Source organism: Eufriesea mexicana, unplaced genomic scaffold (assembly GCF_001483705.2).
Source record: "Eufriesea mexicana isolate 0111107269 unplaced genomic scaffold, ASM148370v2 scaffold9443, whole genome shotgun sequence".
Taxonomy (NCBI): domain Eukaryota; kingdom Metazoa; phylum Arthropoda; class Insecta; order Hymenoptera; family Apidae; genus Eufriesea; species Eufriesea mexicana.
In genome coordinates, this window is record NW_016917158.1 from 159,709 (window position 1) to 185,511 (window position 25,803).

The following is a 25,803-nucleotide window of genomic DNA, read 5'->3' on the forward strand; positions in this document are numbered from 1 at the left end:
CTTTCCATCGAACTTTGCCTCGCGACTCGATCGACTGTCCGATGAAATTTATCGCCGTGACTTCTATCTAATCTGATCGATGTCACCGGCTAAACTTTCCGCCCCTGGACAATATATATCGGACCTTCTGACTGTCCATAACTTCCCGCGTCATCCCCTTTACAATTATCCGTGGAAAGTTAGGTTAACGTACTAATAAAAATCCAAAGGAGTGTCCAAAGTCCCGCAACACTAACGGGAGCTCGATCCACGCGATAACCCTGCAATTAAAAATAAATTTAACTTTGTTTCCTACGGCTAGAAGCGACGAGGACAGCCCGGTAATAATTGGTTGTCACAATAACGAATCGTCTGGCCGTTACTAACGAGACACCACGATGTTAATTGTTTCCTCTGTGCATCCGTTTTAGCACGTTTTGCTTTGCGTTCCACGAATCGTGCGAATCTGCCGAACGTTTTTGCCCGCCCTTCGACCACCTAACTTTCACGACACGCCAATCAATTTCAATTGTCATTAGTTTACAACATCAGCTCCATCTGCGATTGATTCGTAGAAACTGAATAACAGGAATGTCGGTATAAAGATAGAAAGTGGTGGTAAAATCTTCTTGGAAACGAACACAGAGGTGACTTTGAAATGTTACTGAAACATTGCTAACATTTAAAAAAATCTAATATTGGCATACCGTGTTACGAATTAACTATCGACTAAGACGGCTATTAATACGTATTTGTATCCGTTGATACGTTGCTTTCTATTACGAGCAATTCGAGGATCCACTCTAAGAGCCGATTCGCGCAAAACGGTTGAATACCTGGGAGGATCTATCGCCGGAGAAAATATAAAAGCGCGTCCATAATTTACCGCGCCGCGACACACGCGGCTTCGGTCGTGACTCGATAATAACTTGTAATGTATATGTTTCTGAAAGCGAAAGCTTCTAATGCAACTGGCAGTCACGCTTGCGTTCGTGCAAAACCGGTGAGAAAGCAGGGACTCGCTTTCCTTGCTGTTTATTAAGACACTACACTATGCTCGATAAACCCTGATTTTTGCAACTTAACCTCTTAACCGCGGGAGTTCGCTAGCCGAAAGCGCACTCTGCACGTGCTACGAGAAACTTGTGAAGACGAGTTAACCCGTCGGGACATTCACGATTGTTAAACGATAATGCGTGCTCAGCGATAGATATTCTTCGATCGATGTGCGAACAATTTAAGTGAAAATTCATTTGAACAATATAATCATCTCCGGTTAAAAGATTAACCGAGTGATTAATCCTATATCGAAAATATCCGATGGGACAAAAGAACTGTGATTTGAAATAAATGTTTTCGGAAATACGAACGCGGTTACTATGCGACTGGGTTAGTATGTTTTTCGATGGTCAGTAATACCGTATTATCTGCTAATGTATTTTTCGGTAGTTAGTCGTAGTGCATTATGCGGCGATAACAAAACGAGGCGATGCGCGAAGCAGTCAACACCGAAAGCATTACGAATCGAGCGTACAAGGTTCTGTATCGAAAGCAGCTCGTGTCAGCAATAACGTTCGAGGTAATCTTCTTCGATCTATTTTTGCGATGTTCGAAATGATCGGGAGCGCGCCAAATACGTACACGCGTCGGGGCCACCTGCAACTTTTACCAGTGCAATTAACTCGATTCACTTCGATTCGTTAATCCATCGTGACCCTTGTGTAAAAGGAAATGCATTTCCAAGTTCAGAAGCAACGCGATTCGCGAGCGACAAATTATTTTTAACCAAGAAACTGTTCTGGTACGTTTTGTTTACACGAGTTTTTATGTTTCTAGGAATCAAGTGCGGCCGAAACAACGATCAAGGTCGACCACTGAAGGACGGATTAATCGTTAGCTTCCTATTTCCGTTCACTGATTTATCTAATTTTCTCGACGCGATGGTCTTGTTTTCATGAAACGTGTTGCTTTTCAGCTGGTATCGTGGTATATCCTCTGCATGGTAATATCGTGCACGGTCCATAAATAGTGTTCAATGAGATTACGGGAACACGTCTCTATGGCGTAGCGGGAGTATCTTTTAATCAGCCAGCGCGAATTTCTACGCAAAATCGGGGGCAGAACGGAGGTAGTTCATTAGAGAGCTGCAGCAAGAGACGCAACCTCGTCGAAATCGAATCAAACGTTGAAATTGAAAAGAGTAACGAGAACTACAAAAACGATCAGAACTGAAAATAACCTCATCGAAATGGAGAAAATCCTTGCGGTGGAGAAAAAGAAAAAGTGATATCGGGGATGAAGAGAGAGAGTGAAACAAACGCGCAGCAGACGAAAAAAGAGCTATAGGCTCCATCTACACGCCCGAGAGATCCGAAAGGAAGAGAAAAATGCGAGAATTCGTTCGACCGGCGCGAACTGAAGATAGCTTCAGATCGCGAAAAAGAGAACGTAAACAAACTGTACGGACACGTGACAAGGTAACGCGATCGAGCGATAGGTACGATGTACAATAAATTACAGTGATTAAGTAAGTGCTACCTCTCGAGCAGCTGATATTTCAAGGCGATAAGAAAAGAAAGCAAAGGAATAGATATATATACGATAAAGATTTCGTGACGCGCTCCTGCCGTGCGCTATTGTTTATTGTCCACATTGCAAAGATAACCGAAAGAAGAGTTCCCTTTCACTTGCACTCGCGTCCTGGATAAAGAGGATCCTCCGATCATGAGCAGAGAAAACAATGGATTCTACGTCGGTGTTGTTGAATTTCCACATCGATGATGTGTCGTAAAGAAAAAATAAAACATACTTATTTAAGCAAGGACTCAATGGATGACGTCGATTTCTACGTAAAATATTACGTATGTAAGAAATATCGCGGAAAAGAAACAAGCGGTTGGTACACTTACGGGATCGAGAAGTGATGCGTTAGCGTTTGCTAACCCAGATAAACTTTCTTCTTCGGATCTAACAGGTTATGAAAATGAAATCGCAAGAAGATAACTGTGCTTCTGTAATATGTATACACAAGTGTCGAATTACCACGAGCGGCGTAACGCGGGCTAAGAAAAGTGAACGTCAGAGGAAACGAACGTGTTAGCCGCGGAGAGGGAGACTAGACGGAGAGGAATAGAGAGAGGAGAGAGAAAAATCACGATCCGTTCCACTCGTTTGCACCACGAGTAGCAGTGGAGGGAATAGAAGAACATCCTGTCGTGGAAATTCACGTCCCCGGACGGAAGTTCGAAGGAGACCACGAACGAGATATGCGCCGATCGACAGCTGCGCGAATTGCTCGCACGACACGCACGCGATAATTCGTGCCGGAATATAGAATCACCAGATCTGCGCAATTTGTCCGACGCAACGTGCGTTCGCGCGCCAACCGTCATCTATAGTAAACCAATAACCGAATGGCAATTAATCGACTTCACTACCCGTTCGTAAGCGGTAGCCGTGCGTATTGGATGCTTTAGCGTCACCCAAATATCATTGCGTACGTTCGCGAGAGATGAGATCGAGCGATTTGCATAATGAAAAATTAAATGTACAAACGTTAGAAAATAAACAGTGTTGCTAGTTATATCTTTGGAAACCAACAAGATTCGGGCATTGGATAGAAATGTTCATCGAAAAGAAAAAAAGGAATAAAAGAGAAAGTTTGCCACATTGTAGAACAAAATTTAGTGCTTTCACTTGATATCGTGCAATAGGTTCTATGATATGCAAAGTTGCAAGGTTCAATGAATTTTTCTAGAGCATTCCAATTCAACTTTTTAATAATGTACATTTTCAAATTTAATGTTTTTTTAATTCGAATTAGTGTGTTTCAATTAGAAACTCGACAAATTTTAGCTAGCGATTACGAGTGATCTACGGATTCGAATCTCGTCACACTGTGTTTATCTTCCGGGTGAATTTTCGAGACAAAGAATGCAAAGGGAGGAATAAAGTGCACCGGCATCGTTGTGGCCTGTCTGGAATGCGTACTATTCCTGGAGATTCTTGAGGGACTCGTTGCTTGTGCTTGCGAAAAACTTCGTTCTTGCTTACTCTCTATTTCAATATCCAATAAAATACGACAATGTTATCAAAAATATTTTTCATGCAAAGAGAAAATAGTTGTGATAAAGGTTCTCAACGAAAACAACATTCGTTATATTCCTAACTTAATGTAATCATTAAAAATCAGTCATAACTGATATCTGTAAATTCGTTTCTAAATATAATGATAAAATATAATGAAAATGAAATGATATTATAATGACTAAAAAAAAAAAAAAGCACTCGATCCTGCCAGGATTCGAACCTGGAATCTTCTGATCCGTAGTCAGACGCGTTATCCGTTGCGCCACAGGACCAACTAGTTAAAGTATTATTAAATTCATTACAAGTAATACACATACAAATCGTTTGTTACAAATATCTTGAACAAATCGATATATTGCTTAAATACTAATAAATATCTTCTTATTCTATATAATTTCCCTAAGATTATTCTATATGATAACAAGAAAGAGAAATTTTGTTCATTTTATATCACAAAATACTTTCTTAAAATCTTATTGAGGATGACTTCATTAACAGAGAACAAAATGACGTAAAAATAGTTCTTTCATTGATTAAATATTTATGACATTGCGTAAATGACAGTTAACCCCTGACATTTTGTATTAACTAACGTTAAGCAATGTTCATAAACACCAAGGAAAGACATTAACGAATCAACGAGCAAGAAATTCGAATCGCGTGAAAATATTACACGACACTTAATGCCATCGTGACGGAATATTGACTCACCGTAGCAAACAGAAACGAGCGTTAGAATTAAAAAATATCGCACGCACGACAGTCCCTACAATCGGGGATTGAGAATGTAAACGGTGCACGTTCAAACATGCACGACACAGAACTCAGACTTTCGAAACAATACACAACTCGTGACACTTCCGTGAACAATAATAATCAACACTATCAAACGATCTTTCTTTCTAATGTTCCTTCGTTTTGGAACAATCAGCAATACACACCCAAGAAAGAGATATTCCTCCGTTGTTCATGTTAATACGGGTGGTAGGCATTCGATGTTAGAAAGTAAAATATTCTGATGTACGAATAACCGAAAAATCACTTAATTCAACGAGTAACGTCAATGTCACCCCGCCACTGTCCATCGAAAATAGGGTGTCGATCCGGTCGGAGAAGTTCAAAAAAATCGCGTATCGCTGTTTGCCACGAATAAATCATCATTCTTCACTCACCCTTCGTAGTTAGATCGGTCACGTGAACCACATAACCGCGCGCGTCCCGTTCAAAAACTCAAAAACACGAGCGAAACACGCTGAGAGCTGTCACGAACTATCGTTACACTCGCCATTTTGGTTTACACTGACACTCAGGAACGAACAGCGAGGTGTTTTACCGTAAATACGCATGCGCGCGACAGGTGGCTGCCCGGGAGTTGAATACCGTCTGCAATGCATCGCCGATATTCGAACAGTTATATACATCCTTAAACATTTCTCGTAAATAACCTGATTGTTATTATGTTATTACAAAAGTGCAAAATCATGTCATTTCAATAAGTCATCGCACAGATATTTATTAAGTATTACGAAATATGAGTGGATTTTATATCCGAGCAATCAACTGTAATTACCCGTTGTCTCTACTTGATCGGTAGTTGGTAAATTGTTACCTTACGTACACACCTTAGAACCAACTGTTACATCATGGTTGAGGTATAGGAAAAACATTAGAACAAGAACTATAGAATCCCTTATCATTTCCAGCATTACCGATTCAGCATAGAATGAAATTACAATATTAATAAGAAAGCACGCACAATAAGCTTGTCAACTTAGGGATCTGTCATACATATAGCTATTTAGAACTAAACGCATGCATCCAGCAACATCGAACAATGTCCTCTAAACAAAATCTAGAATAAAAAATCTAAATAAACCTGTAAAGAAAATACTTAAATCTAACAGAAAATGGATTAGAAATAACAAAAGTCAAACAAATGGAATAAAGATCCCAATGATGAGGCACAAACAAACCAACAATGGAATAAAAATAAATTCTTCCAAATCATATTATAATAATAAACCATTAAATAATCTAAAAGATTATTATTAAATTATTTGAGAGGAGGGGCGAAAGTGATCTGAGTTGAGTTGATTAAACAGTGACTATCAGTTAGCCTAGGATTTAGCCAATAACCATCAACCATATCAAGTCCACTTCTGACAAATGCGAACAAAATCTTATTGTAACTTGCTCGAGGTCAAGCTGACGAATGATTCGATCACAGCTTGCGTGATTCTTTTATAGACAGCGATTAGCCGAATATCTACGAAAATTCTCGATTGTTACCGATTCCGCTGATAATCATTTTTTTTTATAATGGCCAATAATTCATTAATCCTTTTAATTTTTTTCGAAAATTTATACCTTTATCAATTTATTATTAACAATAAACCAAATAAATTATACAATTTTTGTTAATCAAAAGTATATTTATGCTTTCGTCATATAATTTTGATAGAGCACATAGTTCTTAATTTATATTACTTGTTATTTCTTTTGATTCTGTTTAAAAACGTTATTGCTCAGACGTTTAACAGAATTTAGAAGTGCTTTATTATATATGAATTGTATAGTCACTTTTTATAAATCAAAATTCATTTTTATCGTAAGAGCGGAATGCTTTATTTGAATTTTTTGTAGTTCCCACCATACACTATATCAATTTCAATATTCTGTCGGCAACGTAGTGGGTGACACAGAAATGATAAGAGAGCGCTAGTGTTCAGAAACACATCATGGAAAAAATACACGCAATGTTAGGTACATTCTATACTTCATTAGTTTTTTGACTTGTTGCACGATCGGTATTTCAGAACATGACATACACGTCAAATTTCATATTGTGATCTTATATCTCATCTATGGTAACAAGTACTTTATTCAAAACATTTGTATTATTTTCAAAATGATGACAAGTAGCAAAATGATTAAATAATTCGCCCACGTTCCATATTAACAAAATTTGTCTTATTAGCTTCAAAACTAATACAACTTTTTTCAATTTCCAAAAAACATTTGGCCCATGAGGGGATCGAACCCGCGACCTTCGCGTTATTAGCACGATGCTCTAACCAACTGAGCTAATGGGCCTTACTGCCACATCCTGGATTCATATGAGAACTCGATGTTCAACAACCGTAGGAAAGGAGAGGAGAGAGTGGGAGAGAGGAGAGGAGAGAGTGGAGAGTGGGGAAAAAATTAGAAATAAAACTACTTAAATCAATCTAACTTGTCACATTACAGCTCCTTGAAAAAAGTATTTTGGCTTTTTTCGTTAAAACATTATTTGAAACGTTAGACAATAAAGAAATTTTTCTATAAAGAAAGGGTCGTGAACCCTATATTGATTTCATTCTTAGAAGCAATAAGTAACGATCAATAGACTGTCGTCTCTTACGTACATCAGGCAATCTAACAATAGTTCTACATTGCGAATGAAACTTTTATCGATGCAGCGAGAGGGAAAATCTCGAAACCTCGAGGTCAAGACCGAATTTCATGTTCCATAGGGAAATTGTAACTTACTGAATGATTAATTGTATAGACTCACTTCGACTAATCATTCCATATACTCTTCGCACTCCTTATCTATGTAAAACCATGAAATTAGAAACCTCTAGGAAGCGAACATACTACGAAACGAATTAAAAGAGAATTTTAAGCATTCCATTCACATGTACAAAACAAGTTAAATGCATAATAACTTAAATTAGATGCAAGTTACTAATGAGCTTAAATATACTCGCATGAATACGAAGTATGAATACAAAAATATATTTCCATAATTATTACTACTACAATACGTATAAAACATCTTACTCTATCATTAAAGGAAAAGAAGAAGTTCCTGATGCATGTATACATAAGCAAATATATATACATCATGTAATTGAAGCATATACATATATCCGATAAAATGAACCACAGTGGTTCTTCGTGTTATACAATCGGAACGACGAGTGGCAAAAATAACAAAGAAGTTGACTTTCATTCGTTGACTAGAACCAGATGTTTTATGTCCCAATGGAAAATCGATAAATTGGTGCATTGACCCATTGTCTATAGTCAGAAGAAACGTAAGACTAGTAACAAAATTGAACTTTCAACTTGAAAAATTGTAATCGACGATCGTGATTATAAATTCCATTGCGCAAATATAGAAATTAATCTATTTAACTATGACATCGCAATGCTAATTGAAATACATGCACCGCAAATACATCTGAGTATAAACTCGAGCTTCATTATCCCCACTTTTTTCCCTTTCTTTTTTTATCTTATCTAGTATTCTTTATCTATAGAACGAGATATTCACAATTACGAGCTCCTGTTGTAATTCTGATTTCGGACACTTACACGATTTTGTTAAAAATTGTTATTTTGAATTTAGTTTTTCAGCATAAAACTAGTTATTACAAATTATATTCACAAAATATAATTACTGTAATATAACTAAATGCGTTTCTTAACACATGATCGAGACGTAAAAAAGTCAATAGTCGCGTATAAAAACACATTAAATTTTTTCTCTTTACAAAGCAGAAATCAATTTTTATGCCGAAGGATCAAATACAAATGTTTCGATTAATTAGAAAGGTGATATCCGAAGGAAAGCGGTTGAAAAGTTTTCCTGATAAATTTAAGTATATACAGTTACGAACCAAGCTTATACGTGTAGCATGGATATCACAAAGCGAAAGTGATTGCGTAAATTATATATGAAAGTTGATATCGTGAGCGAGTGCAGTATACAAAGTGTCTGCACAGTTTTGTGCGAGAGATGCTGTAGGTACACCAGCGAAAGCGACGCACGTGTTACCGTTATATTTTTGAACGGTTCCTTCCATTTTTTGCACTCCCATTATCGTACTTTCATTGGAGAAACTTATCGAGTTGAGGGTCATCGTGACAGTCGTGTGTTTTTTTACCGGTGAGCTGAAAATGGAAAACAGAAAGTCATCGATGGTCCAAACTGAAATTGATTCACCGTCAGTGAAAAGGTAATTTCGGAAGAAGAAAGAACCAAAAGAACCGATTGTGTACGCGCGAGATCGAGCTACTACGTCGTTTAAATTGACATTCCGAGAACGTTGTGTCGTCGCGGAAACAATACGAGTTTGTTTTTATAAAAGAGTTCCATCGACAAAGGTGATCCTTTCAGTGCGTGTTCCACCTTATTTTCATTTGATTCTTTTTCCTTAATAAATTCTTCGACGCAATCGTCATATCCGAATCAAAGAAACTGTAACGTATATTCGTCGAAAGTGTGCAATACTGACCTAAATGTAGAATAAACAATATTTAGTTCACAGAAAGATTTACTTTGTAATAATAATACGTGACAAATTTGACAACATCCTTTTTTAATATTACCACGGGCTTCCGGAAATCCTCAACACGACCGTATGCGTTTCCAACTGCTATTCTGTTCGATAATTATGATCATCCTATAGCCAGCGATTGGCCGATAACAGTGCAAACATTCTCCTTGGTATTGGTCAGAGAAACGTTATAGATAAAGATGGGTGGTTAGCTTCTTGTTAGTCGCGGTTTGAACTCGAACAACGGCGGTTCGTAACTCATCATTGTGTTTCATCTAAATTTTACGCTTTTGTCCTAGGATTTTACTTTTACAATTAAAACGGTTTGCCGTGTGTTGGAGAATATTAACTCAATTAACATTTAGTTTTTCACATTTCTCTGATAAATAATTTCATATACAAAACACAACCAACACAAGCAGATTAAATATACGTATGTATGATATACTTTATCAATGAGTTTTCTTATTTTGCCAACGCATTATATCATATTATCATGGCTTTCCACAATCTTGCCATTATATTAGATTTATCTTCGAAAAATATAAAAAAGGTACTGATAAACTTTATATAGATAAATAGAAGTAACAAACTTATTTTTGTTATACTATATTTATTATGTATATATTAGATATGATTATTTTTATTATGTATATATTAGTTATGATTATTTTAGTTATGTATATATTTTATATTATATCATATTTTTTATCATATTTTTTGTTATGTATATATTAAATATGATTATTCATCAAAGATAATTTTATCAAGTGTTCTGTTATCTGTTAGCTGATTATCAATTAAAATTGTTTTCCAATTGTAAATATCGAATTCTTTTCAGTTTGTATTTATTTTTACATAATCATCGTTTTAAAAGCATTGTTTCTATATATGTACTTCTCGCCTCTCGTTTATTAAGGTTCGCTTACAATATAAAATAACCCGTTTATTAAACACTGTTTGCACTAAAACGAAAAAATTAATTTCTGACTAAAAACTTTATCTAATAAACATATGTACATAATATAACAAGCATATTAGCATACTGTAAAATTTCATCATGTAATACTAGGAAATATTACATAAAACCAGTTTTGTCAATAATTTATTTTTATCTAATGTAAATTTGACACTTCGACATTTTACCTTTTATACGATATGTATATCTTCGAAATTCAGTTCGTAATGCGCATTATATGTAATTATTCGATCTCGTGGATCGTTTTAAACATACCAGTAACGTACTTTTATTTTACAACTGTTAAAATCTCAAATACGAAAAACTTTACACATTATTGAAAAATGTTTACCTTAAATGCATTTATTGTTACATAGAAATAATTTTTACCTTTGTTCATTGATTGCACTTCTTATAGGGCAGTATTTCAAGAAATCATGGTGACGGCGTATGGAGGTGTATTGGTCGTGGCAGATGTGCTATTGGTTCTTCTGAAGATTCTTTATTACATCGGTGAAGGAATATATAGATTATTCGTCCCGGTTGAAGAGAAGAGTGTAGCTGATGAAATTGTCTTGGTATTTGACAAATACAATATCTCTTTTTTTAAGATTGTTTTCTTGTTTTTAAATTATTTGTAATTCTTTAAATATTAAACTTGGAAAATACTCGATTCAACTTATGAAAATAAAAAGACAAAACGATCAATGTTTCCGAATAATCGAGTTTATACATAAAGTATATGTAATCAAGTAAAAAATTACATAAATTCTTTGTTTATGATTTCATTCCATTGTATCTCTCTAAAATCATATTTGTACAATAACTGCATATTACGATATTCGTTCGAATTCATGCAAATAATTTGTATAACATTCAAATTTGTGACACGCTTCTTTTATGCAGATAACAGGCGCTGGTCGCGGAATTGGTAAAGAATTGGCTTTGAAATATGCGTCTCTGGGAGCAATCGTTGTTTGCTGGGACTTGAATCAAGAGGGAAATGATGAAACCGTGAATGAAATTAATAGGATTAGCGCAAGTAAAGCATACGGATACGTGTATGTAAAAGTCTTATGACATTTTCTGATTTAATATTAATTATCAGAAAATGCGTTGAAAGTGCAATTTCTGTCATTATCGTATCGTTACGCAATCCGTAGATGTGACGTATCGAACAGGGAAGAAGTTTTTAAAGCAGCTGAAAAGGTGAGAGAAGAAGTTGGCAATGTGACGATCTTAATTAACAATGCGGGCATAATGCCCTGTCATGCTTTTCTCGATCACACACCTGAGGAAATTAAACGAATATTTGATATCAACGTGTTGGCACATTGTTGGGTAATTCATTGTACACATTTTTTTTTTTTTTTTATAAAAAGAGGGTTCCATTTATCTCATTTGAACTAAATAAATTTTCTATAGACCGTTCAAGCTTTCTTACCTAGCATGATTCAGAAAAATTATGGTCATATCGTTGCACTTTCGTCGATGACTGGAATTATCGGTGTGGCCAACCTAGTCCCTTACTGCGCTTCAAAGTTTGCAGTAAGAGGTAAAAATTATGTTTTTGCTTTTTTTATCAACCCGCGCTTGGGATATATAAACTTCCTGAATCTTTGCATCATAATTTTCTGTAGGATTCATGGAGGCTTTGAACGAAGAACTTCGAATATTAAATAAAGAAAAAACATCAAATATCAATTTTACAACAATTTATCCATACGTAGTAAATACGGGACTTTGCAAAAATCCAAAATTCAGGTAAAATATCTCGTATAACATTACGTAAAAAACTAATTAACTTAATAACACAAAATTTTTAATGTAAATTTATTTATTAATCTAACAAGATTCATTATCTACGAATTTATCTTACGTTTTAATATACGACTGATTATTATCCGATTATTTAATATCATTTACATAATATATTTACATGCAGACTCGATTATTGGACTAGAGGTATAGAAATTCATATAATAAAATTATTTTTTACTAATCAAATATAACGCTACTCGTAAAATAAAATTTAAAACTAAGAAACAACTAATGTATATAATGATATTTGAACTACTTTTATCTTTATTAGGTTCCCAGATCATTTGGGGATGGTTTCACCAAAAGAAGCAGTTGCTAAAATAGTTCAAGCGCAGCGGCGAAACGACAAGGAAATAAGCATTCCCACCTATTGGTTTCATATTAATAAGATTATAAGGTACGTAACATACTATCACAGATTTTTTATCGTTTTGTAACATTTTTTTCTGATTTCAGATGTACTCCACCTTCATGCATGAAACAACTAGTAGACTTTGTGGATACTAATTTATATCCAGACAGTTAACGAATATCTACTATTCTTGTAACAAAATATTAAAAAAAAATTTGGTGTCTTTGATTTACAATGATTGTTCATAAAAAGAAAAAGAAATATCTTATGTTTATCTATTTATACTTTTGATTGATTTTTATAATTATTGCCCACAAAGTTGTAGATAACTTTAGAAGATTTTTAGAAGATTAGTTATTGTTAATCATTTGTAAGAGTAATTATGTAATAATTAAAATACAAATAAGAAAATATTTCTTGATCTTCGTGTAAATCCATATTTACATGTTCTTTTTCTGACAACTAATAATAATAAAATAAATAAATTAATAAAACTTCAATTATATTCATTATTTCATATGCATAAAAACTATATTTAATTATTAATATACAAATAACAATAATTATTAATATATACATAAACGAAACATTATAAATTTTATTTCGTGTAAACTCTTTGGAATTTTGAATAACAACTTCCTTTAATCGCTTAAATGTTTGTAGCATTCACGGGATAATCTAACGCACTGTCGTTACTCCATCCGTGACTGTTACAGGTACATGATTTGGAAAGTTTTAATTTTGAATATAATTTTCCTTATCTTTAGCAATGACTAATAGTATGTTTTTATTTCTCTTATTCTACATTTGTGTACTAACTACCAATTTATAAAAGAAAGGTATATTTTGGTCGAATATTTTCCAATTTTCTGAACTTTTAATGGGTTAATTACAATCTGTTTTTCAATATATTTATATACAATATAATTTAACGTGATATTTTGATTAACTCTCTAATGCATTTTTGAAAATTTCATCTAACTTAGTATATCCTTTTAAACCTACTTTAGCACCAGCTACTTGACAACCAAAAGTTACAGCTGCTTGTAAAATATTTTGTGTAATAAATTCTGTATGACTACATTCTATGCTTTCAATGTTATAGTTCCTTTTAATATTTTGTCTTATTTTCACATCTTTCTGTAAACTATTTGTTTCATTTGGATCTGACTTTCTTTTTCTAATAAATTCCAATTTTGCTTTATTTAAAAAATGCAGTACTGCAGCATTGAAAGTATCTCCTGCACCTAAGGTGTCCACAACCCTCTGTGGTGAAAATGCAGGAGATTGTACTATAATATTATCTGGAGTTCTTGCCATAGCCCCTCTGTCACCCCAAGCACATATAAGAGTTGCTCTAGAAAAAAAATTTATTTCATAATATATTAATTTTGTAAATAGATATTTAAGGTATACCTATTACAGAGATTCATACCCAGATTTGGCATCTTCACTAATGTTTTTCAATGTTTCGCTCATGTTATCATGCCCTCTACTCTGAGCAAAATCTTTAGATATAAATGTTACATCAACATAAGGTAGTAGATCTAACAGCTCTTGTTTTGGACATTCTAATTCTACACTAATCGTAATTGGCACTTGATTTGCATCTATTTCTTTGCTGTCTGTATCTTGACTGTAATTCAACATGTTATTATAATTCTCCACGCACTGCATCATAGATAATACTTCACTTAAATTTCTACCCTCAAAGTGAATCCAACTATAATCTTCTAAATGTAATTGTTCAAAATTCTTCAATGTTAACTCTGGCAGATTTGGATTATGATGTAAAATTGTGCGAGTACCAGAACTTAAACTCAAAATAACAGTAGATGTTGGACATCCTATATTTTCTGCCATAGGGCAATGAGAATAATCTATATTGTAATTTTGCATATCATTTTGCAAAAAATTTAAATGTTCTTCAGCACTTAAAGTACCAAAAAATTCACAAGAACTTCCCAATTGAGAAAGAACTGTACAAGTATTAGATGCATTACCTCCTCTTTGCCATCTACATTCTACAGACCTGTAAATCATATAAAAAACTAAGCAACTTTCATTGTCAAAATTATCACATATAAAATTATTAATTTAATAAAAATATATTCTTATTTTTTACAAAGAATAATTAAAAATATCGATTAATAATGATAACAATATTGCACGTCAATCAAAAACACATTGTTTACACGTTTATAAATGTCAGTTGATCAATGTAAATAACGAACTAAGGATAACACTGCGCAATCGCGTATGGGATATCATTTACCTTTGATCAGAATCTTCCGTAGGAAATTGTTTACACGTTTGTACAATGTCTAGACAAGCTAATCCAACACAAAGAATCTTTTGTTGGTTCGACTCCATTGATGAAGACGTACCAATAATTTTCTCATAAAAACTCGAAATCATTTCACTTAATAATTGTGAATACACAAGTCACATTACGTTTCTTCTACTCCAGAGATGATAGAATTATGATCATCTAACATATGTACAAATACATTTTATGATTTGATAACAAGCTATATTTTTCGTTTAATCCAAACAATTTTTTCTTTATCATCTGTCGGATTAGGTGAAGTAAGTACATATGTATCGATTAAATCTACTTGACCCTTGACACTTTGAGCAAAAGTATGTTGATAACTTTTAAACCTACCTATTTTTATGCTTACAGTGATACTGAAATTCAGCAGTTGTAGAGCAAATTAAATATACTTGTACAAACTGTATTGATTTCTTTAAGATTTCGTTTATGTAATACATTCAAAGGTTTTCTTTTACATATGTAAGCGTAACTTATGAAGAATGGAATAATATTATTAAAGTATAGATTTCTATTTCGTTAATTTTACATATGAAGCAACACTTTTTACAATATACATTAATAGATTAATACATTATATTTGAAAATTATATGGACACAATCTAGTATTAATATACTAGAATCATTAATGCAAAATAAAAAAAAAACCTTCAAGTTCCCGCTTCGTCGATATGAGACGATTATAGCGCTTAGAGAACAACGAAAAATGCCAAGATGGCAACGAAAACGATTTTGTTGAATATTAAGACAGCGTTTACTGTTTATCAACTGAATTTTTAAATACAATATTTAAAAAATTTCGTATATAGAAAGATATAAAATTTTTGTTAAATAAGTAGAATCATTGTCTGTCTCTTAAGTAGGCTAAATCCATGCAGAGAACACATATTAACTAACATATCGAAGCTTCGCCTGATTATTCTTCGACAACTCTTTTTTGAATAATTATTGTTTATATTTAGCTTTAGATAATTTAGAATTAAATACAATGGATCCTCGAATACATAGAAGAACAGAACAAGAAAAAGGACCGGGCGATTTGGTCAGTGCTTTAACCTTTCAAATTATAATTTCCCAAACGCATTTTATGAATACAAAAAGAGCATTTACAATACATAGGAATTTTTTATATAATCACTATGATAATTAAACAAATATTTATTATTATTATTATTTGTAAGAGATGTCAGAAAAGGACAAATTCATAATTATACCATTCGTATCATCTTTGCTATATAAAAAAGAAATATATCAATATTTTGATTTGCATTATATCTTACAGATAGTTGAATGGTTAAATGAGGCTTCCCAAAATCTAAGAGAAGATGTAAAAGTCACAAATTTATGTAAAGTTCAAGAAATCTTAATAAACAAAGAACCTCAATTACTTCCATTATATTTGGACGAAACATTACAATTTTCTTTAGATAGAAATGCAGAAGTTAAGAAAACAGTTACAGGTTTCATAGAAGAAGCTGGGTAATAATCATTGTTGGAACTTATGATAAAACACTTTCATTATTAATAAAATAATTATATTTTATTTTCAGGGTAAAACAACCAGAAATAATTCCACGTGTAGTTCAAGTACTTTTAAGATTAGTTTCTGACGAATCATCAGCTGTTGCTAAAAGGGCTCTTAGAGCTAGTGGGAGAATATTGAGAGCAGCATTAAAATGGATATCCAGTGCTACTACTGTTACACCAGAGATGGAAGTAGCATGGAATCAACTTAGTACTCTTAAAGTTCAAATTATAAATATGATCGATAGTGATAATGATGGGTAAAAAGATTCTTTAATTCTTATTTTTATACATGTTAATTAAGTAATAATTTCTAAATTTTTTTACATATAGAATTAGAACACAAGCTGTAAAATTTCTCGAAGGTGTTGTTCTAATACAAACATACCCAGATCCAGATATTCCAAAAAAACCAGATGATTTTTCATTGGAAGATATTCCACTAACATTAAAAATAGCACGTAGACGAAAATTAGAGGAAGAGGCAAATGATGTAATGGATTTGTTAATTAAATTTCATGGTTCTCCACATGTTAGCAGTGTCAATTTAATGACATGCATGGGATCTTTAGCATTGATTGCTAAAACAAGACCTCAATTTATGTCAGGTGTAATACAAGGTACACAAACCTTTCAGCAGAACTACTTAGTCATATTAATTATATAATTAAAAGGCATCAATTTGTAGCTTTACAAAGATTACAACATGATCTACCACCCACATTATCTGATTCTCAAGTAACTAGTGTGCAAAAGCAATTAAAATTAACCCTGTTAGGATTAATGAAACATCCAGCTAGTATAGAATTTGCATCTACAATAGCTAAACAATTAACACAATTGGGAGCAAAAGAACAAGAAATTCTTAAAGCTTATCCAAAACCAGAGGAAATTCGACGTATGAAAAAACGTCAACAAGTAAATGTGTAATCAACTTTTATTATAAAATTTAATAATAGCTCCATGTTAGAAATTTATATGATTTTTAGGAGGCAGCTGCATCTTCTGCTGCAAAACGCGTTAAAATTGAAGCTCCTGTAATACCAGATGAACCAGAAATTGTGTCTAACGTAGTGCCCACCTCAAAATTACCAGAATTGATTGAACTTTCAGAAAGCTTTATTGCGGAAAGATTAAGCGTAGAAATTGCTACAGATTTAGTAATGGATAGCATGGTAAGTAAAGTTCTACATAGTAATCATTGGCATTTTTATTATTTCCTTTTGTTTTTTTTTATATTAAAAACATTCCATTAACAGGCATGGGTTCCTGACACAATGACAACCATCTTTCAAAGAGAATATCTGCCTACTTCCACTACTGATATAAATATTCAGCGACAAACGATTGCTAAATTATTAGCATCACAAATAAAACAAGCTAAAACAAAGAAAAAAAAAGATGCCAAGGATGAAGATGCTGTAATGGAAGATTTAGTAAAAAATCCTACTATTAGTGTAGCAGAAGCGAAACGAGAACGTAAACGTGAAAAGGACAGAGAAAAAGAGAAAGAAGCAAAAGCTTCTTTAGAAGCACATGAAAAGTCACTAGCAAAAGCAAGAACGCGTTTAAAAGCGTTAAAATTATCTGAAGTTACAAAACCATTGTCAAAAGAAGTAAAAGAAAAGATGTTACTGATGGCTGTAAATCGAATTTTACTTTCTGAAAAAACAGCAGTATTTGGTGGTGTGGCAGCCATAAGGTAGATTACTTTATTAATTGTTTATTTGTTTGAAAATATCACTGAGATAAAAAATTGTATTTATTACGTTTTAGATCAAAAATTTTAACCACTCTAGCTGCAACATTTAATCCATATATTAAAGAAGCAGTGTTACGTTATATTACTGATGATATGAGAAATCGTTTAGACTTAGCTTTAGGTTGGTTGTATGAAGAATATGCATTACTTCAAGGTTTTCAAAGACGAACTACGTTATGTACAAAGCCTCAAGAAGCTCCGCATCAAGCTTACAACTTTTTGTTATGTACTTTAGTATCCGCAATAGATTTAGTTCAAGGCAAAGATCGCGACACATTGCTATATAGGTAACAACTGTTTGCTGTGAAATATTTAATAACAAAATACATAACATTAACTTTTAATGCACTTTAAAAAGGCTGTACTTGGAAGCTCCTTTAATCACTGAAGATGCTGTTGAAGCTTTAAAAATGGTATCTTCTGATGAAACAAGAGGATTAGTGCCATTGCAGTTGTTAAAAGAAATGGTTGTTCGTCGACCAACAAAACAATTAGTTTTCCTAAATGTATTATTATGTCATACTGGCCATGAAAATAATACTGTAAGTTGTAATTATATAGCTCTTCACGATCCAAATAACATTCGACGTTTTATCCCAACTGATTCATATTTAATAACATACTTAGTAATGCTATTTAATGTTTGACACTATTTCTGTATACTCGTGACCAATAATGTATTTATATTGACATATCTATGTGAAATAAAATTACAATATAAAGAGATATTTTTATATATTAAAGTTAAAATGGATTGAAAAAATATGATGTCGAGTTAACACAGGATCGGGAAGGGTTTATCATATAATACAAATATTTTATATATATTAAACTTTTTAAATTTCTGTTCATAAATAGATAAGGGAAGCTGCTATACAATTAGTATGTCAGCTATATAGCCGTCCCGAATTGAGTAAACTCATTGAAGAGTACGCGGTTCTTTATTTAGGTTTCCTACGACTTCATACACCACCCGAAATCGTCTTCGGACAAGATCGAGGTAGGCCACAAGTAGAGACCCAATGGACTGAATCAACTACAAGAGCTTGCCTTGGATTATATCTTGCTCTGTTGAGTGAACATCAAGATTTAATTCATGAGTAAGTTATTTTCTTAATAAATACATTTAATAAATACAAATTTCTATTATCGCTGTTTTCTTAGATTGGCGAGAGTTTATACATCCATGAGTCCAGATGTAAAACGTATGGTCCTTAGATTAGTAGAAGGACCTGTAAGATCTTTGGGAATGGGCAGCCCACAATTACTGGCATTAGTTGAAAATTGCCCTAAAGGCGCTGAGACACTAGTTACAAGAATTATTCATATCCTTACAGAAAAATGTATTATAATCTACTGTATAATTTTTTCACACTTTTTTAACGTTTATTTAATATTCGACATTCATAACGTTGTCTTCACTTTCAGCTGCACCAAGCGTAGAATTAGTAGCAAGGGTGCGAGAACTTTATCAAACTAGAGTTTCAGACGTTCGATTTTTAATACCAGTTCTAAACGGTTTAACAAAGAAAGAAGTTATAGCTGCTCTTCCAAAACTCATAAAGTTAAATCCTATTGTAGTTAAAGAGGTAAATGATATGAGATAATATTATACAAATTGCAAATAATGTTATATCACATTACAATGATTCTTTTCATAGGTATTTAACAGACTGTTAGGCACTCACAATAATGAAAGTGGTGTACCTCATACATCTCCTATTACACCTGCTGAATTATTAATTGCTTTACATAATATAGATCCAAGCAAAGCAGAATTAAAGACAATTATAAAAGGTATAACATATAAAACTTTTTTATAATTCATTAAAAAAAATTTTTTTTTCAATTCATTATCCAAATTTTATATTTAATAATATCAATTTATAGCCACGTCTCTATGTTTTGCGGAAAAACAAATATATACGCAAGAAACTGTAGCTGTTGTAATGCAACATCTTATGGAGATGACACCGCTTCCCACATTATTGATGCGAACAGTGATACAAAGTTTGGCATTATATCCCAGGTTAAGTGGATTTGTTATGAATATACTTCAACGGTTAATTCTTAAGCAAGTTTGGAAACAGCCAAAAGTTTGGGAAGGTTTTGTAAAATGTTGTGAGCGTACGCAACCGCAAAGTTTTGCGGTTATATTACAACTTCCTCCAGCACAATTGGCCGAAGCGTTAAAAATGGCAAGCAATTTACGAGCACCCTTATTAGCACATGTCGAAGCCTTTGCCGAAAATCAGGTAATTCCAGTGATATACTTTCTTAAGAATTATAATAGTTAATAGGTAATTATAATTATAATAGTATATTATTTTATTAGAAAAAAAAAAAGAAAAAATTTTATGTAAAAATGGTATGGTATTTCAGAAAGCGCACATTCCGCAGTCAATAATGGATGTCATTCAGGGTAAATCACCTTGCGACATTCATGATGAATTTGACATTGTGAGTAAAAACACTTGTATATAAAGAGTTGATTTTTATATTATCATTTAAAAGAAAAAAAGGAAAAAAGAAAAAAAGAAAAAAAGATAATAAATATATGAACTGATCCAAATAGTTTTTCCTTAAATTTCTTTCAGGCACCACCCGGTGATTATCTGAACGAACAAAAACCAGATATAATGGAAACTGATGTTTCAGAACCAGCTCCACCTGGTTTAGATTAGCATAAACTCATTCCAGTGTTGGGATTTGAATCATCATCAACAGATTGTCCCAACTTTAATGAATTTACCTTGTAAATTATAAATTTTTTTGTTCATATTCAGTCATATCTGAATTGTTCAGTAATCTGAAACGTTAGATCCACGTATTTATCAAATCAAATACGAAATGTAAATATTTTTTATTCGGAATTTACTGAAAATTCAATTAATTTTATAGCTATGACAAACGTCTATTTACTCCTATTTTGTAAATAGAACTTTGCCTACGTGTAAATGTATATACCTACTATCTTCACTATATAGTATGTTCTTATTTACACTTAGATAAATGTAGTTTCGATTTTATATACCACCGATTGAACAACTTTTTGGTATTCCTGTTTTCATGAAAAGATCGAATGATGTTACAATTGATAGTTGACACTTGTTTATTAATATTTTCGTGGAACATGCACATAATTATGAACAAAAAATTCAAAAAGTAACCCATAGGCACAAACTTGTGTATATACTATTTACAAGATTAATAATTACAGTACAGTTTCCTGTACATCCAGATATTTTACTATTAAATCGTCATAATACTGATGCTATGTATATAGGTTATTTTTGAATTATGAATAGTATTTGTGTATTACATTCTATTCATTTACATATATATTGTTTATCACAAACAAGTTACAAAACGTAAGTATAGAAGCTATTCAAATGCTTCTTAATTTTTCAATTGTGCCACAAAATAATATATTTTATATGTGGTGCATATGATAATTTATTAATAAACTAATATATTGTACTATTTTGTTTTATATAAATATTATAGTATGTAAAAATGAATGAAACGTATGTGAAATTTTATACTAAAATCGTAAAGCACGTTAGAAACGTTAATCTATCTTGAAAAATGTTTCAGAATTAAAATAATATATAAAAATTAAACAAGATATTCGTTTACATATTCGTTGATACGTCGAAATTCTTTTGCACATCATTGTAAAAATTTATTAACAATTTTCTTTTGCAATATTTTGCAATGTATATTACAACTATATAATAAAAATACATTCTCATATTTAATTGAGAAAATTAAATATCATCCAAAATCAACACCAGTGTCTAATAGATCACGCAGCATAAACGATGCCTTCTTCGGAAGTATTCTAAAAATGTAAAAAAATTAATTGCAAATAAGACTTAATGCACTTAATAATATTAACATTCAATTTAATTCAATTTACCTAAGAATATGTCCTAAATAAAGTAAATATCCAGGTACACTAAATTCCGCATAATTTCGACGAACACCATCCAAAATTTGTTTAGCTGCTTCTGTGGCAGGCATAGTACCAAAATAACTCGGTATTCTGCCGGAATTAAGAAAAATAAATTTCCGATACAGTGAAATATATTTATTTTATTGTTTACCTAAAACGAATATCTTTTGCTACTTCTGCGCCCACAATGAATGGATAAACGTGAACTAAAGTAATTATGATGTTACTGTTTGAATGCCTTAATTCAGTATGTAATGATTCAGCTAGTCCTTGGACTGCAAATTGTGCAGTGGATAAAGAAACTCTGCTTCCTCCTGTGGCAGTACCAGAAAGACCAGCCACAGATGACAAAACTACTATATGCCCTTTACCAACACTTTCCATACAAGGTAAAACTGTCTCCAATAACTTAAAATAAAATTCATTGTGAAAGGTTATAAGTATTGTAATAAAATATGTATTATGTACGATATTTACCCAGAAATGACTCAGAACTGTTAAATCAATTGTATGCCTTATTTCTGGTGGATCCTGAAGTAATGCTCTAGGACTTGGTATACTGCAGCAGTGGAAAAGCATTGTAACTTCACCTAACTCTGATTGAATAATATTCACTGTATGAGCTACCTATTATATTTGATTTTCAATCAAATCAATGTAGTACTTATTATATGATGGGTATAAATGTTTTATAAATTTTGTACTTACTTCGTTCTTGTCTATTATATTACAAATGTACATTTTAGCAACTCCTAGTGATTTAGATGCTAGTTGTACAGTAACATCACAACTATCAATGTTAATATCTACACAAGCAACGTTAACACCAAGTTGACACAAATGAATTGCTAATTCTCTACCTATGCCTCGCCCTGCACCAACAACCTAAAATCACAATACAATACATGTCAGATTTAATAAATTTTTTATAAACAAAGTAATATAATTTTCTTACCATTGCAACTTCCCCATGAAGATTTTTCAATGGTGGAGGTTTAACTATTCTGTATAGTGCAATTACAATAGCAAAAAATATCCCAAATAAAAGTGTCACAAGATCTAGTATTAGAATAACTAGAGAATACATTCTTAATAACATTTTTGGTGGTTTCAAGTTTCTTCTTAAACTCTCCTATAATAGAAACTTATATTTATCTTCAAATTATTAAATTAATTTATTACATTTGTTCAAAAATATTTTATTATTATAGTGAGTTATTAAAATGATTTCATTTCTTAAACGTTATAAATTTAGAATGGTTAATAAATTTTTCTCTTTAATTATATATATTTATTGTAACACTTACCATTTTGTTGGGTAAAGTAATAAATACAGTTAAAAATGTGACCGTGTCACGGAACAATTTGAATTAATTAAGCGGGTGAAAGAAAATTTATTGGATCTAAAGATATTTATATTTTATATCAAATTACGTCGTGACTTTAAGATAACATATCATGACATTACGAAAAGAGAAGGCGATGCCACTCAAAATTTATTTAAACTAGTTCATATTGATATTAAGAAATAATATACATTTTACGATGAATGTAATAAAAATTACTAATTGTTAAATTTTATAATACATACCACGGTATTAATTTGCTTTTCAAAACTTTCAACCACCGTTACTTTTGTTTCTATGCTGTTTTAAATAGACTTAAATAAAATAATTTCAATTTTGATGTACTTTCAATTAAGAACAACTAACGGTTAAAGAGGATAATCCTAAGACCATAAAAAATTTGATTTATTTAACCTTTTAAATGCTTCAAATTGCTTGTCTTATAAATTTAGCAACTGCAATAAATTCAACAGTATATTAATATTTCATTAGTACAAATAATTATACAATTTGCTATATAATCTGATAATAAGATATAATTAAAAATTGTATTTATTTTATATTTTACTTCGGTTTTCAAATTTATAACTAGATAATCGATCCGTATCATAAATATGTATCAAGCGGGCATTAAATACATTTGTCATTTTCAGACGATATAATTACAATAATAACAATAATAAAAAAACAAACATTTTATTCAATATTTACGTTGAGTCGAATTATTTTTAAGGATATGCAAATTATAATAGTTATTTTAAGAATAAATTAAGTAATTTTGCTTTCCCTATATTTTATATCTTATTATATTGAAAAGTTACTATTTATGTTAAAAATTAAAGTATAATTTAAACTTCGCATTTTTTAATATATGCAATTAAAACTCGCGTTTCATACCAATGCTTACTGCATCCGAATGCTCACGAATCAGGTTGTCAGCAGGGTTGCCAATAAAGTTGCCAGAAAAAAAAATCACGAAGACCACACGTCTCACGTGCTTGTAATCATCGCGAACAAATTATTCCCCTACTTTTCATTCGACTGTTAACGAAGCTAATCGATGTAATGTTATTAATGTATGGTATTTGTTGTATCACACGTGGTATCATATTATCACGTCGTGTTGCTAGGCAACTAGGCGACGCGTTATCATCAGCCAACGACTTAGTTTCTACTAGTAGGGAGAGAAATATTTAGTCGCCCCTTTAAAGTCATTTTTTCTGTAAATTCTGTAGGCTATGTTACCTTACGTACACAACATTCCCCTACTTTTTATGCAAAGATAGGAGAAAAAAGGCAAATGTAGGGGAATAATAAGTCCATACTCTGCATGCCGTGTCCTTAGATCTGACGTGTGTGTCATGCATGTCATTCCCCTTTCCGCGACCTTTTGCTGTTGTTTCATCAAAAAAGTAGGGAAATTTTCTGCACTATTGGTAGCTGTGTCTGCTGGCTGTTACAAATGTCTGCTTTATTGATTGAGTAGACAATTATATAAAAGTTGAGGAAAGATTGAAGTTTATGTTGCTTACATTAAAAAATTAAGTCAAAATGTGGTTTATGGTTCTTCCACCATTGTTTATAATAACCGCATGTGTGGCTGCTCCATCTTATATAGCAAATTTTATGGCTAATAAATGGACTGTAAGTAATTTTTATAACATAACCCCGATATTAATACGATTGATAGTATTAGTTTAGATTTTAAATAATTTTTATCTCTTTTTTCTTTCAAGGTAAAATTTGCATTTATTTAAAATAAAATATATAACTTAATCATTGAAAATTTCTATACACACAGCACTTGTTATATGAATACATTTTAATTGATTCAATTTAATAAAATACATTCAATTGTTTCAGTTTATTCTAAATAAATTATTATATATACAATCTATATTATATGTATTCCTCGTCATTTTTTTACTGTTTGACATTACAGGGACGAGCATACAGAATGGAAAGTTTTCTAGAAAATTTAGGATTTTCTAGGGACTTGGATGATAAACGGGTATTGCTTGTAAGTAGTCATACAATATTGTAATTATTTAATGATTCATTATTTTTTGTAACAATACATTGTTAACATTATTTAAGTTCAATTAATATTTTGAAATTTATATTTAATATAATTATTTTCTTTTTTAGGATTGGGATGCTCTTCCAGATAAATAGGATCATACGTATAATATTGTATAAAAAATAACTGTTATTTAAATAAAATTGTTATGTGAACATGATATAACATAACTAGAAATATTGTAACATGGGAAAACAATAGTTTCTAATTTATTAGTCCTCTTTACTATAAATTTATTCGAAAGAATATTATTTTGATGCTTTTAATACAATGAT

The 25,803-nt window shown here is 31.9% G+C and overlaps 5 protein-coding genes and 2 non-coding genes across 15 annotated transcripts in view; 2 read left to right on the forward strand and 5 right to left on the reverse strand.

Annotated features, from left to right (window-relative positions):
* The window catches only part of LOC108553143 (uncharacterized), a 13,382-nt gene extending 7,991 nt beyond the window's left edge, over window positions 1-5,391 (reverse strand). The window contains exons 1-2 of one of the 6 annotated variants that reach the window (XM_017907929.1): window positions 5,241-5,391; window positions 2,889-4,035 (exon numbers count right to left, since the gene is read on the reverse strand). Coding sequence is in view for 1 of the 6 variants with exons in the window: in XM_017907925.1 (XP_017763414.1) it covers window positions 5,010-5,060 (51 nt within the window). In the remaining 5 variants the exon portion in view is untranslated. Of the gene's footprint in view, window positions 1-2,888; window positions 4,036-4,779; window positions 4,962-5,009 lie in introns of those variants that run through there. The other 5 variants (XM_017907928.1, XM_017907931.1, XM_017907927.1 and 2 more) reach the window with 5 other exon arrangements.
* TRNAR-ACG (transfer RNA arginine (anticodon ACG)) lies at window positions 4,268-4,340 on the reverse strand. Its single transcript has one exon. It is a non-coding gene; the product is annotated as a tRNA-Arg (tRNA).
* Window positions 5,392-7,087: 1,696 nt separating the features above from the next.
* Window positions 7,088-7,161, reverse strand: TRNAI-AAU (transfer RNA isoleucine (anticodon AAU)). Its single transcript has one exon. It is a non-coding gene; the product is annotated as a tRNA-Ile (tRNA).
* Window positions 7,162-8,995: 1,834 nt separating this feature from the next.
* On the forward strand, window positions 8,996-12,854 carry LOC108553128 (Lipid droplet subset dehydrogenase 1). Of its 2 annotated transcripts, none has more exons than XM_017907899.1 (8): window positions 8,996-9,071; window positions 10,769-10,928; window positions 11,257-11,411; window positions 11,514-11,691; window positions 11,776-11,905; window positions 11,991-12,114; window positions 12,443-12,568; window positions 12,628-12,854. In XM_017907899.1, exons 1-8 carry the CDS (start codon window positions 9,013-9,015, stop codon window positions 12,695-12,697), a joined length of 1,002 nt encoding a protein of 333 aa, XP_017763388.1. In that variant the 5' UTR covers window positions 8,996-9,012; the 3' UTR covers window positions 12,698-12,854. The 2 variants fall into 2 exon arrangements, with proteins under 2 accessions (XP_017763388.1, XP_017763390.1); XM_017907901.1 differs by lacking the exon at window positions 8,996-9,071 and adding an exon at window positions 9,610-9,825 and having other exon boundaries at window positions 12,628-12,853.
* Window positions 12,855-13,468: 614 nt separating this feature from the next.
* On the reverse strand, window positions 13,469-14,979 carry LOC108553124 (ketohexokinase). The gene is made up of 3 exons (XM_017907896.1): window positions 14,799-14,979; window positions 13,959-14,555; window positions 13,469-13,880 (listed from the first exon to the last, which is right to left on the reverse strand). The coding sequence occupies exons 1-3, from the start codon at window positions 14,939-14,941 to the stop codon at window positions 13,469-13,471; spliced, it is 1,152 nt and encodes a 383-aa protein (XP_017763385.1). The 5' UTR covers window positions 14,942-14,979.
* A 705-nt stretch (window positions 14,980-15,684) lies between these two features.
* On the forward strand, window positions 15,685-20,828 carry Sym (symplekin scaffold protein). Its single transcript, XM_017907895.1, has 16 exons — window positions 15,685-15,900; window positions 16,141-16,337; window positions 16,409-16,642; window positions 16,716-17,002; window positions 17,071-17,300; window positions 17,372-17,557; window positions 17,642-18,084; window positions 18,159-18,431; window positions 18,503-18,686; window positions 19,003-19,244; window positions 19,309-19,487; window positions 19,573-19,733; window positions 19,806-19,941; window positions 20,035-20,399; window positions 20,527-20,604; window positions 20,742-20,828. Exons 1-16 carry the CDS (start codon window positions 15,847-15,849, stop codon window positions 20,826-20,828), a joined length of 3,336 nt encoding a protein of 1,111 aa, XP_017763384.1. The 5' UTR covers window positions 15,685-15,846.
* Window positions 20,829-21,921: 1,093 nt separating this feature from the next.
* LOC108553131 (epidermal retinol dehydrogenase 2) lies at window positions 21,922-24,407 on the reverse strand. 3 transcript variants are annotated; one of them, XM_017907907.1, is made up of 7 exons: window positions 24,346-24,407; window positions 23,058-23,234; window positions 22,811-22,987; window positions 22,580-22,729; window positions 22,254-22,510; window positions 22,067-22,192; window positions 21,922-21,988 (listed from the first exon to the last, which is right to left on the reverse strand). In XM_017907907.1, the coding sequence occupies exons 2-7, from the start codon at window positions 23,199-23,201 to the stop codon at window positions 21,922-21,924; spliced, it is 921 nt and encodes a 306-aa protein (XP_017763396.1). In that variant the 5' UTR covers window positions 23,202-23,234; window positions 24,346-24,407. The 3 variants fall into 3 exon arrangements, with proteins under 3 accessions (XP_017763396.1, XP_017763395.1, XP_017763394.1); XM_017907906.1 differs by lacking the exon at window positions 24,346-24,407 and adding an exon at window positions 23,694-23,720; XM_017907905.1 differs by lacking the exon at window positions 24,346-24,407 and adding an exon at window positions 23,410-23,413.
* Window positions 24,408-25,803: the final 1,396 nt, after the last annotated feature.